We start from the raw sequence: 20,208 nt of genomic DNA, 5'->3' as shown, positions 1-20,208 counted from the left end.
TCATCAAATTTTGTTATTTGTTCGTTGAAATGCAACACGTTATTTCTGTTCTTCAGTTGCAATACAAAGTTAAACGGCATGCCAATCCTGTTTGTCGTGGCTTACGAATCTCTACTGGATTGACCATCCATATCTTTCGATTGCTCTTCACAACTAGAATGCCAGCAAGCGCTTACAAGACATGTGACTGTGCTAATCATAATCGACGATAAAAAAACGAGAACTCGGGCTTTGTGTGATTAGAGGTACCTTGCCTTTGTCAGTTAAGTTTCATACTCAGAAGTGATAATGTGGATACGAAGCGCAGTTGCAAGTGCTTTTTTATTTCCTTTCGTCTCGCACCCAAAAAAGCTTGGTCTTCTTTACTACAACAAAGCATTAGCGATGAATGCAGTGGTGAGTTATTTTTCGGAATAGCCTTTTTGCATACGCTGGCTGTTAATTTTCTTTCACTAGCTCACGGGATTGAATCCCGGCCACGGCGGCCGCATTTCGATGGGGGAGAAATGCAGAAAACGCCGCGTACTTAGATTTAGGTGCACGTTAAAGGTCCCCAGGTGGTCCAAATTAATCCGGAGGCACTACGGCGTGCCTCATAATCAGATGGAGGTTTTGGCACGTAAAACCTCTATAATTTAATTTTTCATTTTCTTTCATGGAAGTCCAGCGCATTTGTGCACTAGGACCAAGCTGCCAATGTAACTCCAGGCCTGCGCAGCTCATACTACAAAAAGGCAACGACGTCTCGCGGTTGCATCTACTATATGAATTCGTAAAAAGAAATATATACAAAAATAAAGAAATACAATATTGTAGTCCTTATGAAAGATCAATACATTTGAGCCTAGACTTTGTGTATAATTAATAATAATTGCATTTAGTTTTTTAAAAGAATTCTTTGCAGTAAAACTTTTGACTTTGACTTCCTTTTGACTTGAAATCATGCACAATGCACTCATTTTGTAAACGTCTTAAAATTGACTTTATTGCTTTCTTTTGATTTCTTTGTTTGAAGCAAATTGTCATTATTACTTATATTGCCCTACTCTTTTTTTTTTCGCACACTTTTTTCTATATTTTGCTGCAATTTCGCCACTGTTTGCTGACCAATGAGCTAATCCTCTGTTTAATTTTTGTTAGGAGGTCCCCCTGACAGTTCTTACTTTGGGACCTCTGATTGTTCAATCACAATGCAAAACGAATGTATATAACAAATGTATATATTTTGAATAAACTTCAAACTTCAAACAAATACTCTGCAGGACCTGAGTTAATGTACGTATTAATGTACAACCTTATTGTAAGTCTGTTTACATGACCTGCACCTCTAGCTAAGATCCGTCATAGGACCTACATCACTGCAACGGAACTGGCTGCACTGCGTGAAGAATTCAGCTACATCTTAAAGCAACCAGCCCATGCAAGGGTGATCTTTACGACTAACTTGCCGCCCTATTTTCGAGGACGGCTCCATGCGGTAATGATCAGCTCAACAACTGTTTGTATTCACCAACCCTGTGGGTTACTGCACAGGGTTGTACTACAATGGCATCGAGGTCAATGCACGAACAGACTGCGCCGTCATTTCATTACACAACTATTCCGAGGAAATTCTAATACCTTTTTTTAGGAGAGACGGTTCAGACTCAGTGCTTTATTTTTCATGGCGCTCACGGCGTGCTGTCTAGGACAACGCCGGGCAGCAGTTTACACAAACTAGAACTTATAACCCAATGTGCCGTTTAGCAGGCTGTGTGGACAAAGAAAAGACATCATTGTGCACGTCTTCACCACCGTAACCAGAATGCTACCTCGCCAAAATACTGTTACTGTAAATTAGGCAGGTAGAATCAGCCCTGGAGCCGGCTTGCAATGCGCGACAGGACATCGCACACTTACTCTGCAAAAGCAATTTCTTTGCAGTCCAAGGGGCCATCATAATTACCAAAATAGGTTTGACTCTGAGATCCGAACTTGAGTTGTAACCTTGAGCAACTTGAGCCGTCGACTTGTGCTGCATGTGTCTCCTGTATGCTGCCTACGAAGCCGCTTAGCTCGATTTGATTGATCGAATGAGTCGACCGTTGAAATGTCTCGAAATATCTCGCAGTTACGTGTACCGATTTTAAGAACACCGGTGCCACGCAACCAGGAGACTTATTCTACGATGATCATTTTCGGGGATACTATAGAGCCTTCGCATGACGTAGTGCTGAGCCAGCCCATTAGCTCATCCGGTTTTGTTCAGCCAGCCAATCAACGCACTCCTGATGTCCGAGGCAACAGTATCACTGAAATTGATCATTCCGAAAAATTTCCCCATATCGGAAGTTCCCTTGCCATTTTCTTTCTTTTGTGTGCTCGTAAGCCAGCTACATATGGCTAAATATTTCAGCGTAATTTGTGGTCATACGTTTCAAGATGTTTAAAATACAAACAGCAGTAATATTTCTAAGTGTCCTTATTGGAATGAAAATTACTTCGGGGGGCATCTCGCACGCTAGGACGCGTGTTTAGGGCATGTTTGCACAATAACAAGCAAGCGCTGCAGAGACATGCTGTTGCTGCTACTGACGATGATGATTTATTGGCATCCCACTTGAAACGAGGTGGTGACAGATAGTCACCTAGCCTGCTTGATTTAATTAGGTACGCAATACGCGTTTTTCATTCTAGCATTTTTATATGCATCTGAATTTTCTTTTTCTTTCTAAAAACTTCTCTATCTACTTTGTACCTCTACCAATGCAACTGCTACATGGCGTGCCACCTGGTACAATATATGAACCTGCAATGACTGCGCACTGTACAAAGTGTGCTGCAGTGCAAATTGTGCACGTATCGACGCTACGCGGCGTGCATCTCACATTGCGTGATGCTTCGCGCGCTAGGACGCACCTATAGGTCATGTTTTCGCAGCAGCTAGCAAGCGCCGAGGAAACATGCTGCTGCAGCTGCTGGTGGTGATGATGTATTGGCATCCGCTTTGAAACGGGGCGGTGACAAATAGGCGCCTAGGCTGTTTGATTTATTACGGAATGTGATACATGGTTTTCATTGTAGCGTTTTTGTATAATCGGCCGTGCTCAGCCACGCTACACGCAACCGCCGCTGGAGTACGCCCCCCCCCCCCCCCCAACCGTATGCCCTGCGTGGGGTGGAACACGGCGCGTTTCCTCCACGCCTTCCTCCCGGGCGCCCGCGAGCTCGAGTCACCATCCTTGTCCCACTCTCGCAAGCTTTAATTTGCACACACAGCATACGGTGCACGTCCACATCCCGGCGACGCCGACGGCGACGACGGCAAACATGGTGGATATATGTACAGGGTCGTCCACTATTAGTACGAACACGGCGCCGCCTGGCGCGCTCCGCGAGCGGCCGCGTGCATGACACGTCTACGTTTTAGTTAAACAGGCTTGTAAGCACAGTTTTTATTACAGCACACTTCGAAAAACACTCTTTATATAGTGTGTACAAGTGCAAGGCAACGACAACGTTTAATGCAGTTCACATTCTTTGCGTGAGAAAATTCTACCACGAGCACGCCACCGTGCATTATAACTTGTTGCTTTGTATGCTATGAAAAAAAAAGTTTGATGTGCTAAAATAAAAGGAAAAGGCAACTAGTATATTAAATATGTATGCAGGTTTCGTGTCCGCATTGGTGCAAAACTAAACTAAAGAAATTTATTAGATCGCGTGCCAAATTGGGTACATCAGAGCGTGACAAAAAGAATGCAGGGATCCGCCGTGACTTCTAGCGAGATTGGGAATCATAATGGCTACTCACCAAATTTGACGGTAAATAGCGCTCTAAATTTTGGAGTTGTCACCACCCTAAAACAGCGCTTGCATGTAGGCTCCCGCTTGCATGTAGGCGCCCTACTCTTAGTACGAACACGGCGCCGCCTGGCGGCGCTTCGCGGAGCGCCAGCGCACATGGCGCGGCCGCGCATCGAAGCTAAGCGGCGCAAGCGCACAGGGGCTTCGAGACGGGGCTTCGTGTCGTCTGCTAAAGCGCGCGAGCGAGCCGTGTTTGTGCCGCCTGTTGTCTGCTAAAGCACAGCGCGCTCGCGCACTTTAGCAGACGACACGAAGCACCGCCTCCAAGCCCCTGTGCGCCTGCGCCGCTTAGTTTCGATGCGCGGCCGCGCCATGTGCGCTGGGGCTCCGCGGAGCGCGGCCACGCGGCGCCGTGTTCGTACTAAGAGTGAACGACCCTGTACCTGGAGTGTCGACATAATTTGTATCGCAATAAAGAACAGTGCCTTTTGTCGATATTTCACCATTATGAAGCAGTATGCAAAACAAACTACGTGGCGATGTCTGTTATAACGTCTTTCAGTGACTCAAGTGGGCCCGCACTGGCGCGCGTACTTGTAGATGCAAACTGCCATTCTTCGTAATGCGCGGCAAAAGCAAGGCGTGCGGGCGCGAGCTATCGCGGGCCGGCAAGCGTGCGTGTCCTTTGGCCTTAAGCGGCAACGGTTTACTTCAATGTGCATGGCAGGGGCTGCGCAGAAAAAAAAAAAAAAAAACATTCGTGACATCTCGCATCTTCAGACTTGAGCTGGCGACTATACATGCTGTACTACAAGCTTGATTATCAAGCTTGACTTTCCTGGGCGATGCACCTGCGGACTTATCGGTAAATTATCTTCACATAGAACAAGAAAACAGGGCATAGACTCGACATTTTGGGGCATGCAAATGTTATGTCAGACTGTTGAGATTTTTTATACTGCAGCGTGGCGCCGCGCCCAAGGCAATACGCCTGCGTGTTTCAGAAGCGTGGTCAACCTACATATTTGTTCTCACATAATAGATCATTACGAAGACTAGAAACTGGCTATAAATTACATAGGTAAATAATTCCTAGCGTTTAAGCGTTAGCTCACATGTTACAGGTTACAGGAAGCGAACACTGGGAGAAAACGAGGGAGATGTGTATCCTTACAAGCATATGCGCTGATTCGCAAAAGCTTAGTTTTGCTTTTCTTGAGAGTTTCTCATTCTTCTGTATTACCGCAATGATAACAAATATTTTTTTTTATTCGGGACAATTTAGCGCAAAGCATTTTTTTGTTTAGGCAAGTTTCGTTCATATATATAGAAGTAATGAAAGCAAGATTTTTAAGCTGCATTCATTTCTACTACAGTAATTTTATTAAATACATGGGGCCAAAATGAAAAACCAACTTGCTCGTAGGCGTCCTTTGCTATTGGGCGACAGCCTTGGCTAATATTATGTCCAGCATCAGGATTGCCCCAAATTTTCACTTAAGAATAGCTCTGGCGTAACAGCTTTTGGGCAATACGGGTCATCAATGGTATGAGCTATGAATGAACATGTACAATAGGAAACCACTATCTTGACGGCACCTACTCCCATAGATGTGATGGCTGCTTTATGTAAAAAAAATTAGTGCCATTCCACTCTGTGAAGGTGAATTATCAGCGTAGCTGTATAAATGGTGATCAACTATATTGATTTCATTAAATACACTTACCGCTTAAATAGCAAACGTTGTTTCATGTGTACGTTAATGGCTATATCGTCACCAATGTGGCGGGGAAGACATTGCACGGTGTCCTGCACGTCAATGGGCACGTTGATGACCTGTCCCTTAATGCCGCGCTGACCACTCCTGTGCGTCAAACGCCGAGGGCCAGGAACCATTTCGGCGCCGTGCCCGTCGGGGCGCGTCGGAAGCCGGCGGTTACGTTGGCTGCGCCAGTGCGCCCGACTATAGAGGGGGTTGTTTTCGCCAACGTGACGTAGCGTGCGCGCACGCTCACGGTACGTCGGACTATAAACGGCCCTTAAGGGAAGGCGAGGCGAGACTAACCGTTCCTCCACGACGTTGAGCTGCGTGCGTTGGCGCAACTTTGTTGTCAGTTAAATGCCCACGGCTCGCCCTCTAGCAAGACAGCCGTGGTGCTAAGGAGCGATCTCTGGGCGAGAATGGAGTGTAGGCGTCGGCGTAGTGAACGCGCTTGTGCTTGCCATGGCCGTTGATGTACCGTATAGGCTCCGTACAGTCGAGTTTGCGGCTGCTCTGGCGCCATCTGGCGCAGCGACGCAACAGTGTTGGGAAGTGGGCGCCGCAGCTCGGCCGGCTCGATGAGTGTTCTTTCCCGCGCGCTACATTTAGTCTCGGCCACGGTTGAAGCCGTTTTACTTTGTTCACCAGCCTCCTTATTTTTTTATACGTCTTGCGACGGTGCAATGGCATGGCCAGCTGCTGAACATTTAAAAGAAACTTGTCACGACTTTGCTGATTTGACGACTGCTTGCCGTTGTCTTAGCATTCGGTGGTATGATCAGCATAGCACTGGCATGTGCGATGAGCAATATTTTATGCCAAGGAAGCCTATTTTGAGCTGGCGAGCACTAACTCGACGATCCTCGTTTCGGCCGCTGGCGCTTGAGAGGCGCGGTTTCACATGGTGCGATTGTTCTTGTGATATACATTTGCGATGTATCATTGTAAAAGCAAAGCGCGTATGCAAGGAAAGGAATTCGCATGCGATATCGTATCTCGTGAAAGGGGCCTAATGAGCCTCGATCATTGTACATGATGAAGAACGAACATTCGCGTCATGTAAATAAAGTTCGCCTAGTTAATAAATCTCGTTTATCAGCGCAGCAGGTGGCTCCGACTGGGTCCCAAACGAGTCAACGAGGATAGCATGGTCACTGCCACACGATCCAACAATCCGAATCGTTTAGCTCACTCGACATGACTGTGCTGAGGACAGCCTACGAGTGAGCGTGTAGCTGCACGCGGTCCAGATCGAGCTGTATGACAATCTAAAGTAACAGTGTGACAGGGGCATCAAATGATAGGCCGCTGCGTACAACGCGCCGGAGCGAAATGAGGCATGCATTGCCAACAGTGAGACGTCGATTAAAAATCGGTTTCAGGGTGTCACGTTTTCAGGATGCCAGTTTAGTGACTTCAATTTTAGTATAATAGTAAGCTTTATTCACGTGAAGGATGACGTCGTATACTTGCTTTCCCTGTTGCGAATGGCACTTCGCGTGAACGTCCACGCCGTCTTTCACACAAGCAACATGCGAAGCAGCGTAGAGCTTGTCTCTGCTGGTTAACGCTGCACCGTGAAAGTAATCGTCTATTCCTTTAATAGGCCTGAACCCCGCAAAAACTATTTCTGCCATCACAGAGGGCCACACTTGTACTTTCACGTACACACACGCACAAAAAAAGAAAGCGGATCGCGCATATACGTGCGGCTTTCGGAGGCTGTATACGTAGTTCCGAAATCTCGCTGTCTTCCCCCCTTCCCAGGTTCACGCCGCCCGCCACATGCGACGCTGAGCATCGCGCCACCGCTGCTGCGCAGCAGCGCCGCCTGTTCACTGTACGGAGCCTATAGCCGCTGCTGCACGTGGCCGGTGCTGGACTGTGGCCTGGTGAACGCCGTGGCAGGTGTCCGGGTCATCACTTGAGGGAAGACGTGCGGTTGATGATCTCCACCATATTTGTTTCTTCGTTGGTCGAGCACCGACGAAACCACTGAACGCAGCTGGCCCGATCGTCCCTTGTTCAAGCTCTGGTTAGAGCGCTCGGCGCGTGGAGCTGCGTACCTTGGCGCCACTTCGTTGCGATCGGTTCAATGTGGATGGCTCGCCAATAAGCCTGTTTCATTCTTCGCCACATTTGTCATGATGACTTGGCTCATCCACCTCGACAGGCACGCAGAAATGTTTTCCTATTTCGAACAGTTCACCCCCATACACGAGGACTACTGATGTGTTAAACTACGATTAATGTCGTTGTCTGACGTGCCGATTAAAATAGGCAGCCACGTTTCTCTTAAATGCGCCTTTTGCTCGAGCATTCATTAGCTACAGAGAATCAAAAAGCGTGTTGTGTAGCTTCTCTGCTTGTTTATTAAGCCGACTAAAATTGCAGAAATAAATGTTTTGGAACGTCATGGCCTTCTTGGGGAAACTTGCTAAGCCGTAGTTAGCTGAACAGCCAGACCAGATTTAATGCTGCTTCCAGTTTTAGACGCATCTGAAAATGAGCAACTGCTTTCTGCATGAATTTTTGCATGGCGGACAGTTCGATTAAGATAGTTAGGACTCAAGGGCTTGTTTCTTTTCCTAGGCCGTGTGACACGAAATGCATATGAATTGCCCCTACACATAATAAAGTTTCAAACAGCCTAATGATAGCGCAGAAGCCAAGAAAGCAACAGACTAGACACAAACATGTGCACAATGACAAGCAGCATTTTATTCAAACAGGGATGGCTTTAAATACCGCTTGTGCAGAAACAAAAAAAAAACAGCACTTCACAAATACATTAAAAGCAAAACCTCTTCAATGCTTTAACTTTGGTAGCGCATGTCAAACATTCATTTAATTTTTAATTGTTTTCACCATTCATCATGGTTGCGGATACCTCTGCGCATCAATTCTCTCCGCTAAGAACAAAAGACAAGCAGAAATAAAGAAGAGAAAATTAAATAGATTGCTGCAGTCGTTTTTCTGGCAAACAGCTTTATGTATGTCGGGAAGTAACGACCAAGCATAGTCAGCTGTCATTCCATTTATTGCGCATGTGAAGGTTGAAACAGATGTTCGCACCGCCCTGAGCGAGTGTCGTCGGCATGCATTTTACTCTGTATCTCTTTGCACCAGAACTTATAAAAAAGGAAATCATATCGAAAAAAGGTGAAACACACCTCTAAGCGCCGCAACTCACTAGCACTGCCGGCATCCTCCGACGCCGACGGCGGACAATTTATAGCACGGTAAACCTTGATTAGAGCAAGGCGTGCCCGTTTGGTAGCCTGAATTTGCGCCTGGCATGACTACTGGTCGACTTTCGACGCTGATCGGGGGATATAATACTGTTCCTACACTACCGGTTGTCACATACCCTGTGCTACCCGGGGAGGATGAACCACCTTGGTATAATACACTGCCGGACGGCTGACCTTGCGTTGCATCCAGTGGACGTGTGGTTTGTGGGAACGATCCCACTCTATCTGGCTTGTATACCAGGGTACCTTGCGAGGGTGCTCCCTGTGGGTACATAGAAAGGCCCGGGCTATATCCGGTGGTAGTATACGAGGACCCACCCTGTGGGAAAATTCCTTCCCCTCCTCGTGGGGGAACTCCAGCGCCAGGTATGGGTGGTGGAATTTGGGGCGCAGTGTCGCCACCCGGGCGGTATGATATGCCAAATGAACCTCCGCTGCCGCCCATGCTTCCGGGCCTGGTAGGTGGCAACGGCATCGCCATCGTTGCGTATCGCGAGCACTCTTGTTCCGGCACGCATATTGTCTGTCCGTCCTGCTCAGCCTCGGCGTAACCCTGGCTGCAGACGCATCCACCCCTCTGACAGCGCGTGACGCAATTGTTTGTTCTAGGTTTCCCGCACTTTGGCGCGCACGTTGACACGCAGGTTTGAAAACTTGAGTTTGGTGGGCACCTTGGAGCGCACTGCGCGATCTTGACGCAAGACTTCCTGCGTCCACTTGCGCTCCTGCGGCAAACACAACGTGAACACAAGTTGTAGTCTTCCTCAAAGGAGAAAAATTTTGATATCACTTTTTCTTCCTGCATATAGGCTTAGAACCAAAATATGCATAGAGTGCATGAGTAAAAACTTTATTGAAAATAACTAAAAGATGGCACATAGAAACTCAGGGAAATCCCACAGGAGCTGACAGTCAAAAACAGGAACGAATAGAAAACGCCCATTTTCAAGCCGATAACAAAGGTTTGCATTACACAGACTTGCCAATGTGGGGCATTATGCTGACGCAGCACCCAACGCGGCAGACGCGAAGTGAATAACTCACGTTTTCATAGCGCGTTCGAAATGACAAGTGTCCGCGTACCGCTGGCGCAGTTGACGACCAATATTCTTACGAGTATTATTGCAGTTGGGTATTCTTTTATACACAGGGACAACAATTGAATGCACTTGTAATTTTGGAATATGCGGATGCTGTGTGAGTTTTTGCGGATAGGGCTTGGTTTCGGGCTCAAGCAGAACATATTTATTATCTGGGTTGTTTGATCGTTAACAAGTCATTGAAAAGCATCGCTAGCAGCTACTATCAGATACTTAAAACTTTTCAGTTTTTTTAGTCTGCATGCTAAGCCAAATACAAAGGTTGAGAAAATTTCGGGTTATGATGTCCAAGCACTGCCTCTTAGCATCTTTTTCAGTAATGATTTCACCCTGACAGTTTTTTGATAGAAAGCGCCTAGCTGCTATGAATTCTCGGAAGCCAATGTGGATAAATAGTTTACGAGACACCGTGGTATCACTGAGACACGATTCGCGTCGTTCAAGAAGGCGTATCATTTGTTATATGAATTGAAATGTAATAATTTACCAACGTACTGCATTTAAATAAGATGCTAACTGGTGCAGAATTTAGCTTTTAGACGGTTATAAACTGCGCAAAAAAACGAAGACACAAGAAAGAAAACACACACGACACCACGAGCGCAGGGGACGTCAGAGAACACCGCTCTTGGAATCTTGTCAACTGCACATGATATAATTCACTAAATACTGCGTGTGCACAAGGTCTGAGATACATTGCCATTTTCCCCCAAGTTATGCTCCACATTTTTCCGCGTTGCCAATCTATGTGTTGCCATGATTCAGGAATACTTAGCAAAAAGCCACTCCTGTGCATATCAGTGTAAGGGGTTCAAGGTTTCATGTATTCAGTTTTGTGGGGCCACATGTGCATGACCTGAAGCTGATATCATAGCTTGTGTATGACTTAAGGTACCAGGTGAAGGTGCTGCAAGTAACAACCAATGCACATAGAGCTACATCGACTCACCGTACGTATCCAGGAGGGCAGTCGCATCCGAAGACACAATGCTGGGGACATGTTGACCGTATTGGCTCGTTGCAAATCAAGGGGCACGCGCGAGCGCACACATTGAAGTCTCGGTCCCAGAAGCATTTACAGCTCTTGCACTCCTGCTTAGTGATGCAGTCGCCCCAGGAGTTCCGAACAAAACCTGGCCTGCATACACAGTGGCGAATTTTGTTGAGTTCTGAGGGCGGCGTCCACTTAGATCTGCAGAAGTTATCTCGTCTTGGAGCACCATTCACTGGCACTTCCAGGCAGCCGCATCGCCCAGGCTCAACTGCAGAGAATCCATGACATATTTGATGATGATGATGATTAGTAGGGTTTATTGGCGCAAGGGCCAGATGTGGCCAAAGAGCGCCAAGGCGATGATAATGGCGTGTCAGTGGTACATGAATAGTGAATTATCAGGCGTGGATAAAACGTTAGATGAAGCATGGCTGTAAAGGGGCCTAAAAATAGTCGCTGTAAAGAGCGTAAAATCTACATGTAATAAGGTTATGACAATGATCAATGACGTTTACTATGAAAATGAAGAATGCATTGAAAAAAGAGTGAAGATATTCAAGTTATTTCACATTTTGTAATTGGCAAAAGCACTACTGCCTAAACAGAGCCCTTGAACCACAAGGGCCTGGAGGCAGGTGCTATACTGAACTACTGTCACAGCGGCATCCTCTGGCGAGAGGATGCGCTACGAATTTATTGGGCTTATGACATGTAGGATAACATCGTTCAAGAATGCGAGGACTGCTTTGGTTGTAAAAAGTGGTTCTTTACCAAGAAACATGGACGGATGGAGCGGGACACAATAGCTGTATGCAAGAGGAAAATGTTTCCTTCTCTCTGTTTCGGCTTCCCGACACTCCAGGAGGACATGGAGGACGCTCAGCCTCTCACCACATCGACCACAGGTTGGAGGCTCGTTACCAGTCAACAGAAAATTGTGAGTACCATATGTGTGTCCTATTCTGAGACGACAGAATAGGACATCAGTTCGTCGTGTTTTTGTTGTACAGGGCCAGAAGCCTAGCTGTGGTTTAATCAAGTGGAGCTTATTATTTGTTGCGGCGTCCCACAAGCGTTGCCAGTGGTTTCGCAGTTTCGCTCGCAAAAAAGGCTTGAGGTCTATGGCAGGAATAGCAGCGGTAAGATTAATTGCTTGAGATGTAATTGATGTGGCCACTTTGTCTGCCAGTTCATTACCCTCAATGCCTCTATGGCCAGGAACCCAGCATATTGTCACATGTCTACCAGATGAATAAATATTGCACAGGTATGTGTAAAGCTCAATAAAAACAGGATTTTTGTGTATTCTTATAGACATTAGTGCCTTTACGACACTTAAGGAGTCCGTAAATATTATTGCATTCTGTGGTTTTAACTTCTTAATGTGTTTAACCGCAGACAGCACCGCATAGGCTTCTGCAGTAAAGATGCTTGTATAAGGGTTCAATACGTCCGATTCAGAGAAAGAGGGACCAATTGCCGCGTAAGATACGCCAGCGTGCGACTTTGATGCGTCAGTGTAGAATTCAGCACACGAATACTTAGATTGGAGTTCACGGAAATGCATTCCAATTTCGAGGTCTGCTGCGTACTTTGTAACTTTTACAAAAGATATATCGCATTCTATCACCTGCCACTCCCAAGGAGGTGGCAGTTTAGCTGGAGGCATTATGCGATGTTCGAGGAGTGGGACATCCATTTCAACGCTAAGCTCCCTCACACGCAGTGAAAAAGGCCGTCTCACAGAGGGTCGATTATGAAAAAGTGTAGTACACGTCAAATCGTTAACGGTCTTAGAACACGGATGTTCATGATTAGAGTGTACTTTGAGGAAATATGTGAAACTGGTGTATGATCTCTGCAGATGGAGTGACCATTCATTCGATTCTACATATAAGCTTTCAATAGGGCTTGTTCTGAAAGCGCCTGTGGCCAGTCGGATACCTAGATGGTGAACGGGATCTAGCATCTTTAGTGCGCTTGGGGCGGCAGAGTGATATACTACAGCCCCATAATCTAGTCGTGAACGAATCAGACTCTTATAAAGGTTCAATAGACACTTCCTGTCGCTGCCCCATGTTGTGTGAGATATAATCTTCATTAGGTTCATTGTTTTTAGGCATTTTGCTTTGAGATATTTGATGTATGGGATGAAAGTTAGCTTAGAGTCAAGTATAATGCCTAAAAACTTGTGGTCTTTGTTCACAGGTATTTGCTGTCCACACAGTCCTACACAAGGATCTGGAATCAGGCCTCTCTTTCTTGTGAAAAGAACACAGGAACTTTTGTGGGGGTTAACTTTGAAACCGTTTTCGTCTGCCCACTTAGACACTTTGTTCAACCCCTGCTGTACCTGTCTCTCGCACACGGTCAGGTTACAGGACTTGAAGCCCATTTGTATATCGTCCACGTAGACAGAATAAAAAATAGCCGGTGGTAATGAGGCACGAAGTGTGTTCATCTTCACGATAAACAGTGTGCAGCTGAGCACGCCTCCCTGGGGTACACCTGTTTCCTGTATAAATGGGACGCGACAGTGCATTACCTATTTTAACCCGGAATGTGCGGTTGTGTAGGTAGCTTTCAATAATGGTTAACATATTACCGCGGATGCCCACTGCCGACAGATCGCGTAGGATTCCGTAACGCCAGGTCGTATCGTACGCCTTTTCCATATCGAGGAACACGGATAAGAAGTATTGTTTATGTATGAAAGCATCACGAATGTTTGCTTCGATGCGCACGAGATGGTCGGTTGTAGACCGTCCTTCTCTGAAGCCGCACTGATATGGATCAAGAATTTTGTTTGACTCAAGGAAGTGTAAAAGGCGACGGTTTATCATTTTTTCAAAGAGTTTGCAGATACAACTTGTGAGGGCTATTGGGCGGTAACTTGTTACTAATGTGGGGTCTTTACCTTGTTTTAAAATTGGAACGACAAGGGATTCTTTCCATGCAGTAGGTAGGTATCCAGCAGCCCATATAGCATTGAAAAGTGCGAGTAGCGTTATTTGAGTATCACTGTGAATGTGTTTAATCATGTCGTACATGATCCTGTCGGGTCCAGGTGCAGAGCTCCGACAGGCAGTCAAGGAGGCACTCAATTCGGCGATGTTAAATGGCATGTTATAGGGTTCATTCTGTCTGCATTTACGGTCAATAGCCTTGCGTTCTGCGATTTGTTTGTGCTTAAGGAATGCGTCAGGAATAATTATTCGAACTGGACACGCGCTCGAAGTGTTCGCCAAGAGCGTCAGCTTGGCCTTCCAAGCTGTTCGCTTCGTCGTTCACTAGCGGCAACGGATGGATTTCTTTTCCCTTTAGCCTCATTAGCCTGTCCCATACTTTTGCCTCTTGAGTATACGAATTGATACCTGAGAGAAACCTCTCCCAACTTGCCCTCTTAGCCTGTCTTCGCGTCCTTCTTCCCTGGGACTTAACATGTTTAAATTCTGTTAGGTTTTCAGCCGTAGGACATTCACGTAGTTTGCCCCAAGCTTTATTTTGTTTCCTTCGTGCCTGTCTACAATCGTTATTCCACCAGGGGACCCGTCTTTTGAATGAAGTGCCACTTGTTTGAGGAATGAACTTCTCAGCGGCGTCAATGATAAAAGCAGTAAAATATGATACGGCATGATCTATAGTAAAATTATTTATAAAATCTCGTGATAAGTACGTGGATTCCCTAAAGCATTCCCAGTCAGCTGAGGCCAGTTTCCAGCGAGGGACATGGGGAAGAGAGTCATGTTCGGTTACTAAGTTTAGGGTTACTGGGAAATGATCACTTCCGAATGGGTTTTTAATTACATGCCAATCTAAATCAGGGAAAAGTGAGGCAGAGCCAATTGACAGGTCTATTGATGAATATGAACTATGATGGATATTGTAATATGTTGGTTCCTTCTTATTGAACAGGCACGCACCGGAGTTAACAAGGAAGTTTTCGATGAGCCGACCTCTCGCGTCGCATCGCGAGTCTCCCCAAAGAGTATGATGAGCATTAAAATCACCAGTGATAATGTATGGTTCTGGGAGCTGGTCGATGAGGCTGTAAAATTCCGTTTTACTCAGGTGATGGGTGGGTGGTATGTAAATGGAGCAAATGGTTATAAGCTTGTTGAATAAAATTGCTCGCACGGATACAGCCTCGAGAGGCGTGTGTAGGGCAAACTGTTGGCAGGCAATAGACTTATTTACAACTATGGCTACACCTCCGGACGAGGCAGAAGCGTTGTCACGATCTTTACGAAAAATGGCACATTGCTTCAGAAGTTGGACTGGTTAGGCTTTAAGTGTGTTTCTTGGACACACAGCACCTTCGGATTAAATTTATGTATGAGTTCTGTGATGTCGTCGAGGTTACGAAGTAATCCTCTGACGTTCCACTGTAGTATCTGTGTGTTCATGTTGCAGACAATGTTTGTGCTGTGTGTCTCGTGTGAAAACACTAACTTAACTTACAGAGCCCTTGTCGGGCCCTGTGATGCGGGCTTTTTCTTTTTTGGAGCGGTCGAGGGATTCTCGCCGCTCCTTTGGCGCTGGCTGCACCGTCTGGCTGGAAGATGTGTCCATCGGCTCTTGCGGAGCGCTGGACACCCGCTCTTGAGAACGGTTTGTTCGCGGTGAAGGCCTCGTCTCGAGGGACGAGACCTTGGAGGCCACCAGCCCGGAGGTCGATGGCCCCTTGTTCTGAGATGGCGGAGCAGCGCTAGCTGCAGCCGCCGAGGGGGCGGATGGCGTCACCGCCGGCTCACTACGCGTGTGCCAGACAGCCGCCGGGGGCCGTTGTGGCGCTGCCCCCTGACGCGCCACTTCGGCAAAGCTGGTTTTCGGCAGGTACGATACCCGCCTGCGTGCCTCCTTGAAAGTTATGTTTTCCTTTACCTTAATTGTCACTATTTCTTTTTCTTTTTTCCAGGAGGGGCACGACCGCGAGTATGCGGCGTGCTCCCCATCACAGTTAACACAATGTAGAGAACTTTCACAAGACTCAGAGGAGTGTTCATGACCACTGCATTTCGCACAAGTTTGGCGGCCTCGGCAGTTCTGGGAACTATGGCCGAACCGCTGGCATTTGAAACATCGAAGAGGATTTGGCACGTATGGCCTAACACGAAGCTTGATGTACCCGGCCTCGATGGACTCGGGCAGGACACTTGAGTTGAAAGTAAGTATTAGGTGTTTGGTCAGGAGTTCTTTGCCATCTCGCCTCATTTTAATCCGTTTAACATTGATGACATTCTGATCACTGAAACCCTCAAGGAGTTCAGCCTCACTCAGCTGCAACAGGTCATCATCTGAGACAACGCCACGGGTGGTATTCATAGTACGGTGTGGGGTTACTGTTAATTGGGCATCTCCAAATGACACTAGATTGGGCAGTTTCTCGTATTGTTTGATATCACGGAGTTCCAAGAGGAGATCCCCGCTTGCCATCCTGGATGCTTTGTAGCCTGTTCCAAAAATATCAGTCAAAGACTTTGAGACAAGGAAAGGTGAAATGGTACGTACTGATGTGTCTGACTTTTCAGAGTGGATTACATGAAATCGGGGGAAATTCTGTGTTTGGCGTCCAAAAAACTGGAACACATCTTCGGTGCGCCCTCTTTTCAGACGGCGATCAGGGAGTAGGGGGAATTCTTCAGCCATAGGTATGGAGTTTTTCGGCAGCGACGCCAGCCACCCACCAAGGAGCCCAACGAGGGGACGCTGCAGGACCTGGAGAAGACAGGTCCTGCAACACGCCAGCTGTACGCCACTACTATAACCAAATACGTATAACCAAGGGTGGTTATAACACACAAGGTTAACCCTCGCCACCAGGAATTTTTGAAGTAAATGGAAGAGAAAAGACGACAGGAAAGATTAAAGGTGAACGAGAAACACGAAGATTGAAGAGAAGGACAGGAAAAGGCGACTGCCGATTTCCCCCGGGTGGGTCAGTCCGGGGGTGCCGTCTACGTGAAGCCGAGGCCGAAGAGGTGTGTTGCTTCCGCCGGGGGGCCGTAAAGGTCCGAACACCCGGCATCGGCTCAACCCCCAGGATCCTCTTTTCCCCGGACACGGCTAAGCCACGCACGGCTACACGCGGGAGGGTCCAACCCTCATGTGCTCGGGTCCGTGGTGGTGCAACTCACCAAACGCCTGCTTGCGCAGACGCCCCTGCGGGGATACATGCACATTGGTCATGTTGTGCATACATATTGTGTGCTTATTTTCAGGTTTTTATTATTGCACGCTGCTATCGTCTGCGTCATTTTTAAAGTATAAATCAAAGTGGTATCCTCATAATCATAGAAGTTAGTTAGTTAGTGGTAGATTTTTATGGCGCAAGGGCAACTGAGGCCAAAGAGCGCCAAACACAAGGTTGATGGTCGACTCAGGTTAGTAAGCAGTAAAAGATAAGGATAAAAAACAGTGGTGTATAGGGCCTAAAATAATTGAGTAATGATTACATTTGATGATTATGGGCAAAGCGCATGACATTCACAAGGTCAGGCAGCCTCAGCAACAGTCCTTGTCAGGGCAAGGAGTGCGGAGCGCCTGACATGTGAGATAAAAAATCTCAGCCATTTCCTCAGGAATGAGACAATGCTGAGTTCAATGGAAATATGAGATCGCACGTAGGAAGCCTACACTCGCTAAAAACTTAAAAACTCTTTTTAATGAAAACATTTGGTAGTCGCCGAGAAAGAAGGACGGGTGCGGAGGTATTTGGTTTCTGTACAGTTCTGGGAACTGATGTCTCCTATCTGGTTCTAGCCTCTTGCACATGATTAGAACATGGATGACGGACAGTCGATCACCACATTTTGGACAGTGCGGTGCTGGAGAACTGTTTAGCAGATGTGAATGTGTTGCATGTGTGTGTCCTATTCTAAGCCTGCATAGTGCAACCTCTTTATGTCTGTCGCGTTTCTCGGTAGCATATCTTCCTATTAATGGCTTTATTGTGTGCAGTTTGTTTTCAGTTGCTTCATCCCATTCTTCTTGCCATTGCCTACGGATTCTGTTTCTAATCTGTGGCCTGAGGTCCTCGTAGGGTATATTATCTATGTCAATAGAATTACGGAGAGCAGCTGACTGCACAAGTCTGTCAGCTACCTCATTTCCAGCTATGTTGCAGTGCCCCGGTACCCAGCACAGTGTGATTTTAAGTTTAGATTTGTGAGCCGACATGAGACAGTTTAGAAGGAAATTAGTTATTGGATTTTTATGCTTTTTACCGGATGACAACGCAGTCACTGCACTGAGGGAGTCTGTATATATGATGGAGGCTGGTTGTTTATTCTGTAGGATGTGCTTTACGGCTAGGAGGATGCCACAGCATTCTGCAGTAAATATGCTTGTATGTTCGTTCATTGTTTTCGATTCGGAGAATTGTGGGCCATGTGCGGCACATGCGACAGCTGAAGACTTAGAGGCGTCAGTGTAATACTCTGCACACCTGTATTTTGCCTGCAAGTACATAAAGTGCTGATTTATTGCGAGCGGATTCCCATGTTTGCCCACCTCAAGAAATGACATATCACAGTGAACGGCGTGTATTTCCCAGGGCGCAATGGCGTCTTTGTGGGACACCACCTGGAGGTTGGAGGCCGGTATCTGCAGGCTTTCAATGTGTGACGCGACTCTAACGGGATATGGTGGCGTTGCTGATGGTCGTCTCAAGAACAACTGGGTGTTGCTTGTGTCCTGCAAGAGTTCACCAGATGGATGCTCTGCATGAGAGAGCACCTTAGTGGCATACACTATGCTTGTGTACTGCCTTCGTCGTTCTAGTGACCATCTGTTCGCCTCAACATACAGGCTGGCTATTGGGCTAGTTCTGAAAGCACCAGTGGCCAGACGGAGCCCAAGGTGGTACACGGGGTCAAGCATCTTTAGCGCAGACTTTGATGCTGATTCGTACACTACCGAGCCATAGTCAATACGTGATAGGACAACGCTATTCAGAAGGTTCAGCAGACAGTCACGGTCTGTACCCCATGACTGATGGGAAAGGATCTTTAGTAAGTTCAATGCTTTCAAGCATTTCAATCGCAACTGCTTGATATGTGGAACAAAGGTGAGCTTTTTATCTACCACAACGCCTAGGAATTTGTGATCTTGTTTAACGGCTATGGTCTGCCCGTTCAGTGTGATGTTGGGGTCTGGCCTAATGCCACGCTGCTGAGAAAAAGGTAAACAGACGGTTTTGCCACAGTTGAATTTAAACCCATTTTCGTCTGCCCAGCTTGAGAGTTTATTTACCCCCAACTGAATTTGCCGTTCACAGATGGCCAAGTTGCAGGATTTGAAACTGATCTGGACATCGTCAATGTAAACAGAGTAAGAGATAGTTTTGGGCAACACACTTCTTAGAGAGTTCATTTTAACTATGAAAAGCGTGCAGCTGAGAACGCCACCTTGGGGAACGCCATTCTCCTGTATGAACCGCTTCGATAGAGCATTTCCAAGACGAACCACGAAGGTGCGTTCGGAGAGGTAGCTTTCTATAGTATTGAGCATGTTTCCCGAGACTCCAAGAGAATGCAGATCACGGAGAATGCCATAACGCCAGGTCGTGTCATAAGCTTTTTCCAAGTCAAAGAATACAGAAAGACAATGTTGTTTGTGGATAAAGGCATCCCTGACATAAGATTCAAATGCTACAAGCTGGTCAGTTGTCGACCGACCAGGCCTGAATCCAGCTTGATGATGATGATGATTATTGTTGTTTATTGGCGCAAGGGCCAGGTGTGGCCAAAGAGCGCCAGGACGATGGTAATGGCTTGTTAGTGGTATATGAATAGTCAATTATATGAAGGTTAGATGTGGCATGGCTGTAAAGGGGCCTAAAAGCAGTCGCTGTAAAGTGCGTAAAATCTATACGTAATAAGATTATGGCAATGACTAATGATGTGTACTATAGACATGAACAATGCATTGCGAAAGAATGATATGACTTCCAAAATATTGCAGATGCAAGAATAAGCCAGAAGCACAAGTGCCTAAACAGAGCCCTTGAGACACAAGGGCCTGGAGGCATGTGCTATAAAAAACAATCACAGCAACATCCTCTGGAGAGAGGATGCGCTACGAACTTGTTGGGCTAATAACATGTAGCACAACATCATTCAGGAATGCGAGGACTGCTTTGGTGTTAAAGAGCGGTTCTTTACCGAGAAACATAGCGGGATGTAGAGGGACATAATAGCGATATGCTAGAGGAAAGTGTTTCTTTCTTTCTCTTTCGGCTTCCCGACACTCCAGGAGGACGTGGAGGACGGTGAGCCTCTCGCCACATCTACCACAGGTTGGAGGGTCAT

At 46.7% G+C, this 20,208-nt stretch overlaps 1 protein-coding gene across 7 annotated transcripts in view; it reads right to left on the bottom strand.

Annotated features, from left to right (window-relative positions):
* LOC119463808 (zonadhesin-like) overlaps positions 1-20,208 on the bottom strand; it is a 219,780-nt gene that overhangs the window by 76,396 nt on the left and 123,176 nt on the right. The window contains exons 2-3 of one of the 7 annotated variants that reach the window (XM_049656295.1): positions 10,853-11,165; positions 8,249-9,528 (exon numbers count right to left, since the gene is read on the bottom strand). The exons of 1 other annotated variant lie outside the window; for it this stretch is intronic. In XM_049656295.1, coding sequence (XP_049512252.1) covers positions 8,742-9,528; positions 10,853-11,165 — 1,100 coding nt within the window. In that variant the 3' untranslated portion in view covers positions 8,249-8,741. Of the gene's footprint in view, positions 1-8,248; positions 9,529-10,852; positions 11,166-20,208 lie in introns of those variants that run through there. 5 more of the 7 variants (XM_049656297.1, XM_049656293.1, XM_049656292.1 and 2 more) reach the window with 5 other exon arrangements.

This window comes from Dermacentor silvarum, chromosome 9 (assembly GCF_013339745.2).
Source record: "Dermacentor silvarum isolate Dsil-2018 chromosome 9, BIME_Dsil_1.4, whole genome shotgun sequence".
In the NCBI taxonomy this organism is placed as follows: domain Eukaryota; kingdom Metazoa; phylum Arthropoda; class Arachnida; order Ixodida; family Ixodidae; genus Dermacentor; species Dermacentor silvarum.
Note: the sequence above shows the minus strand (reverse complement) of the source record. Positions and strands in the feature narration are given on the sequence as shown.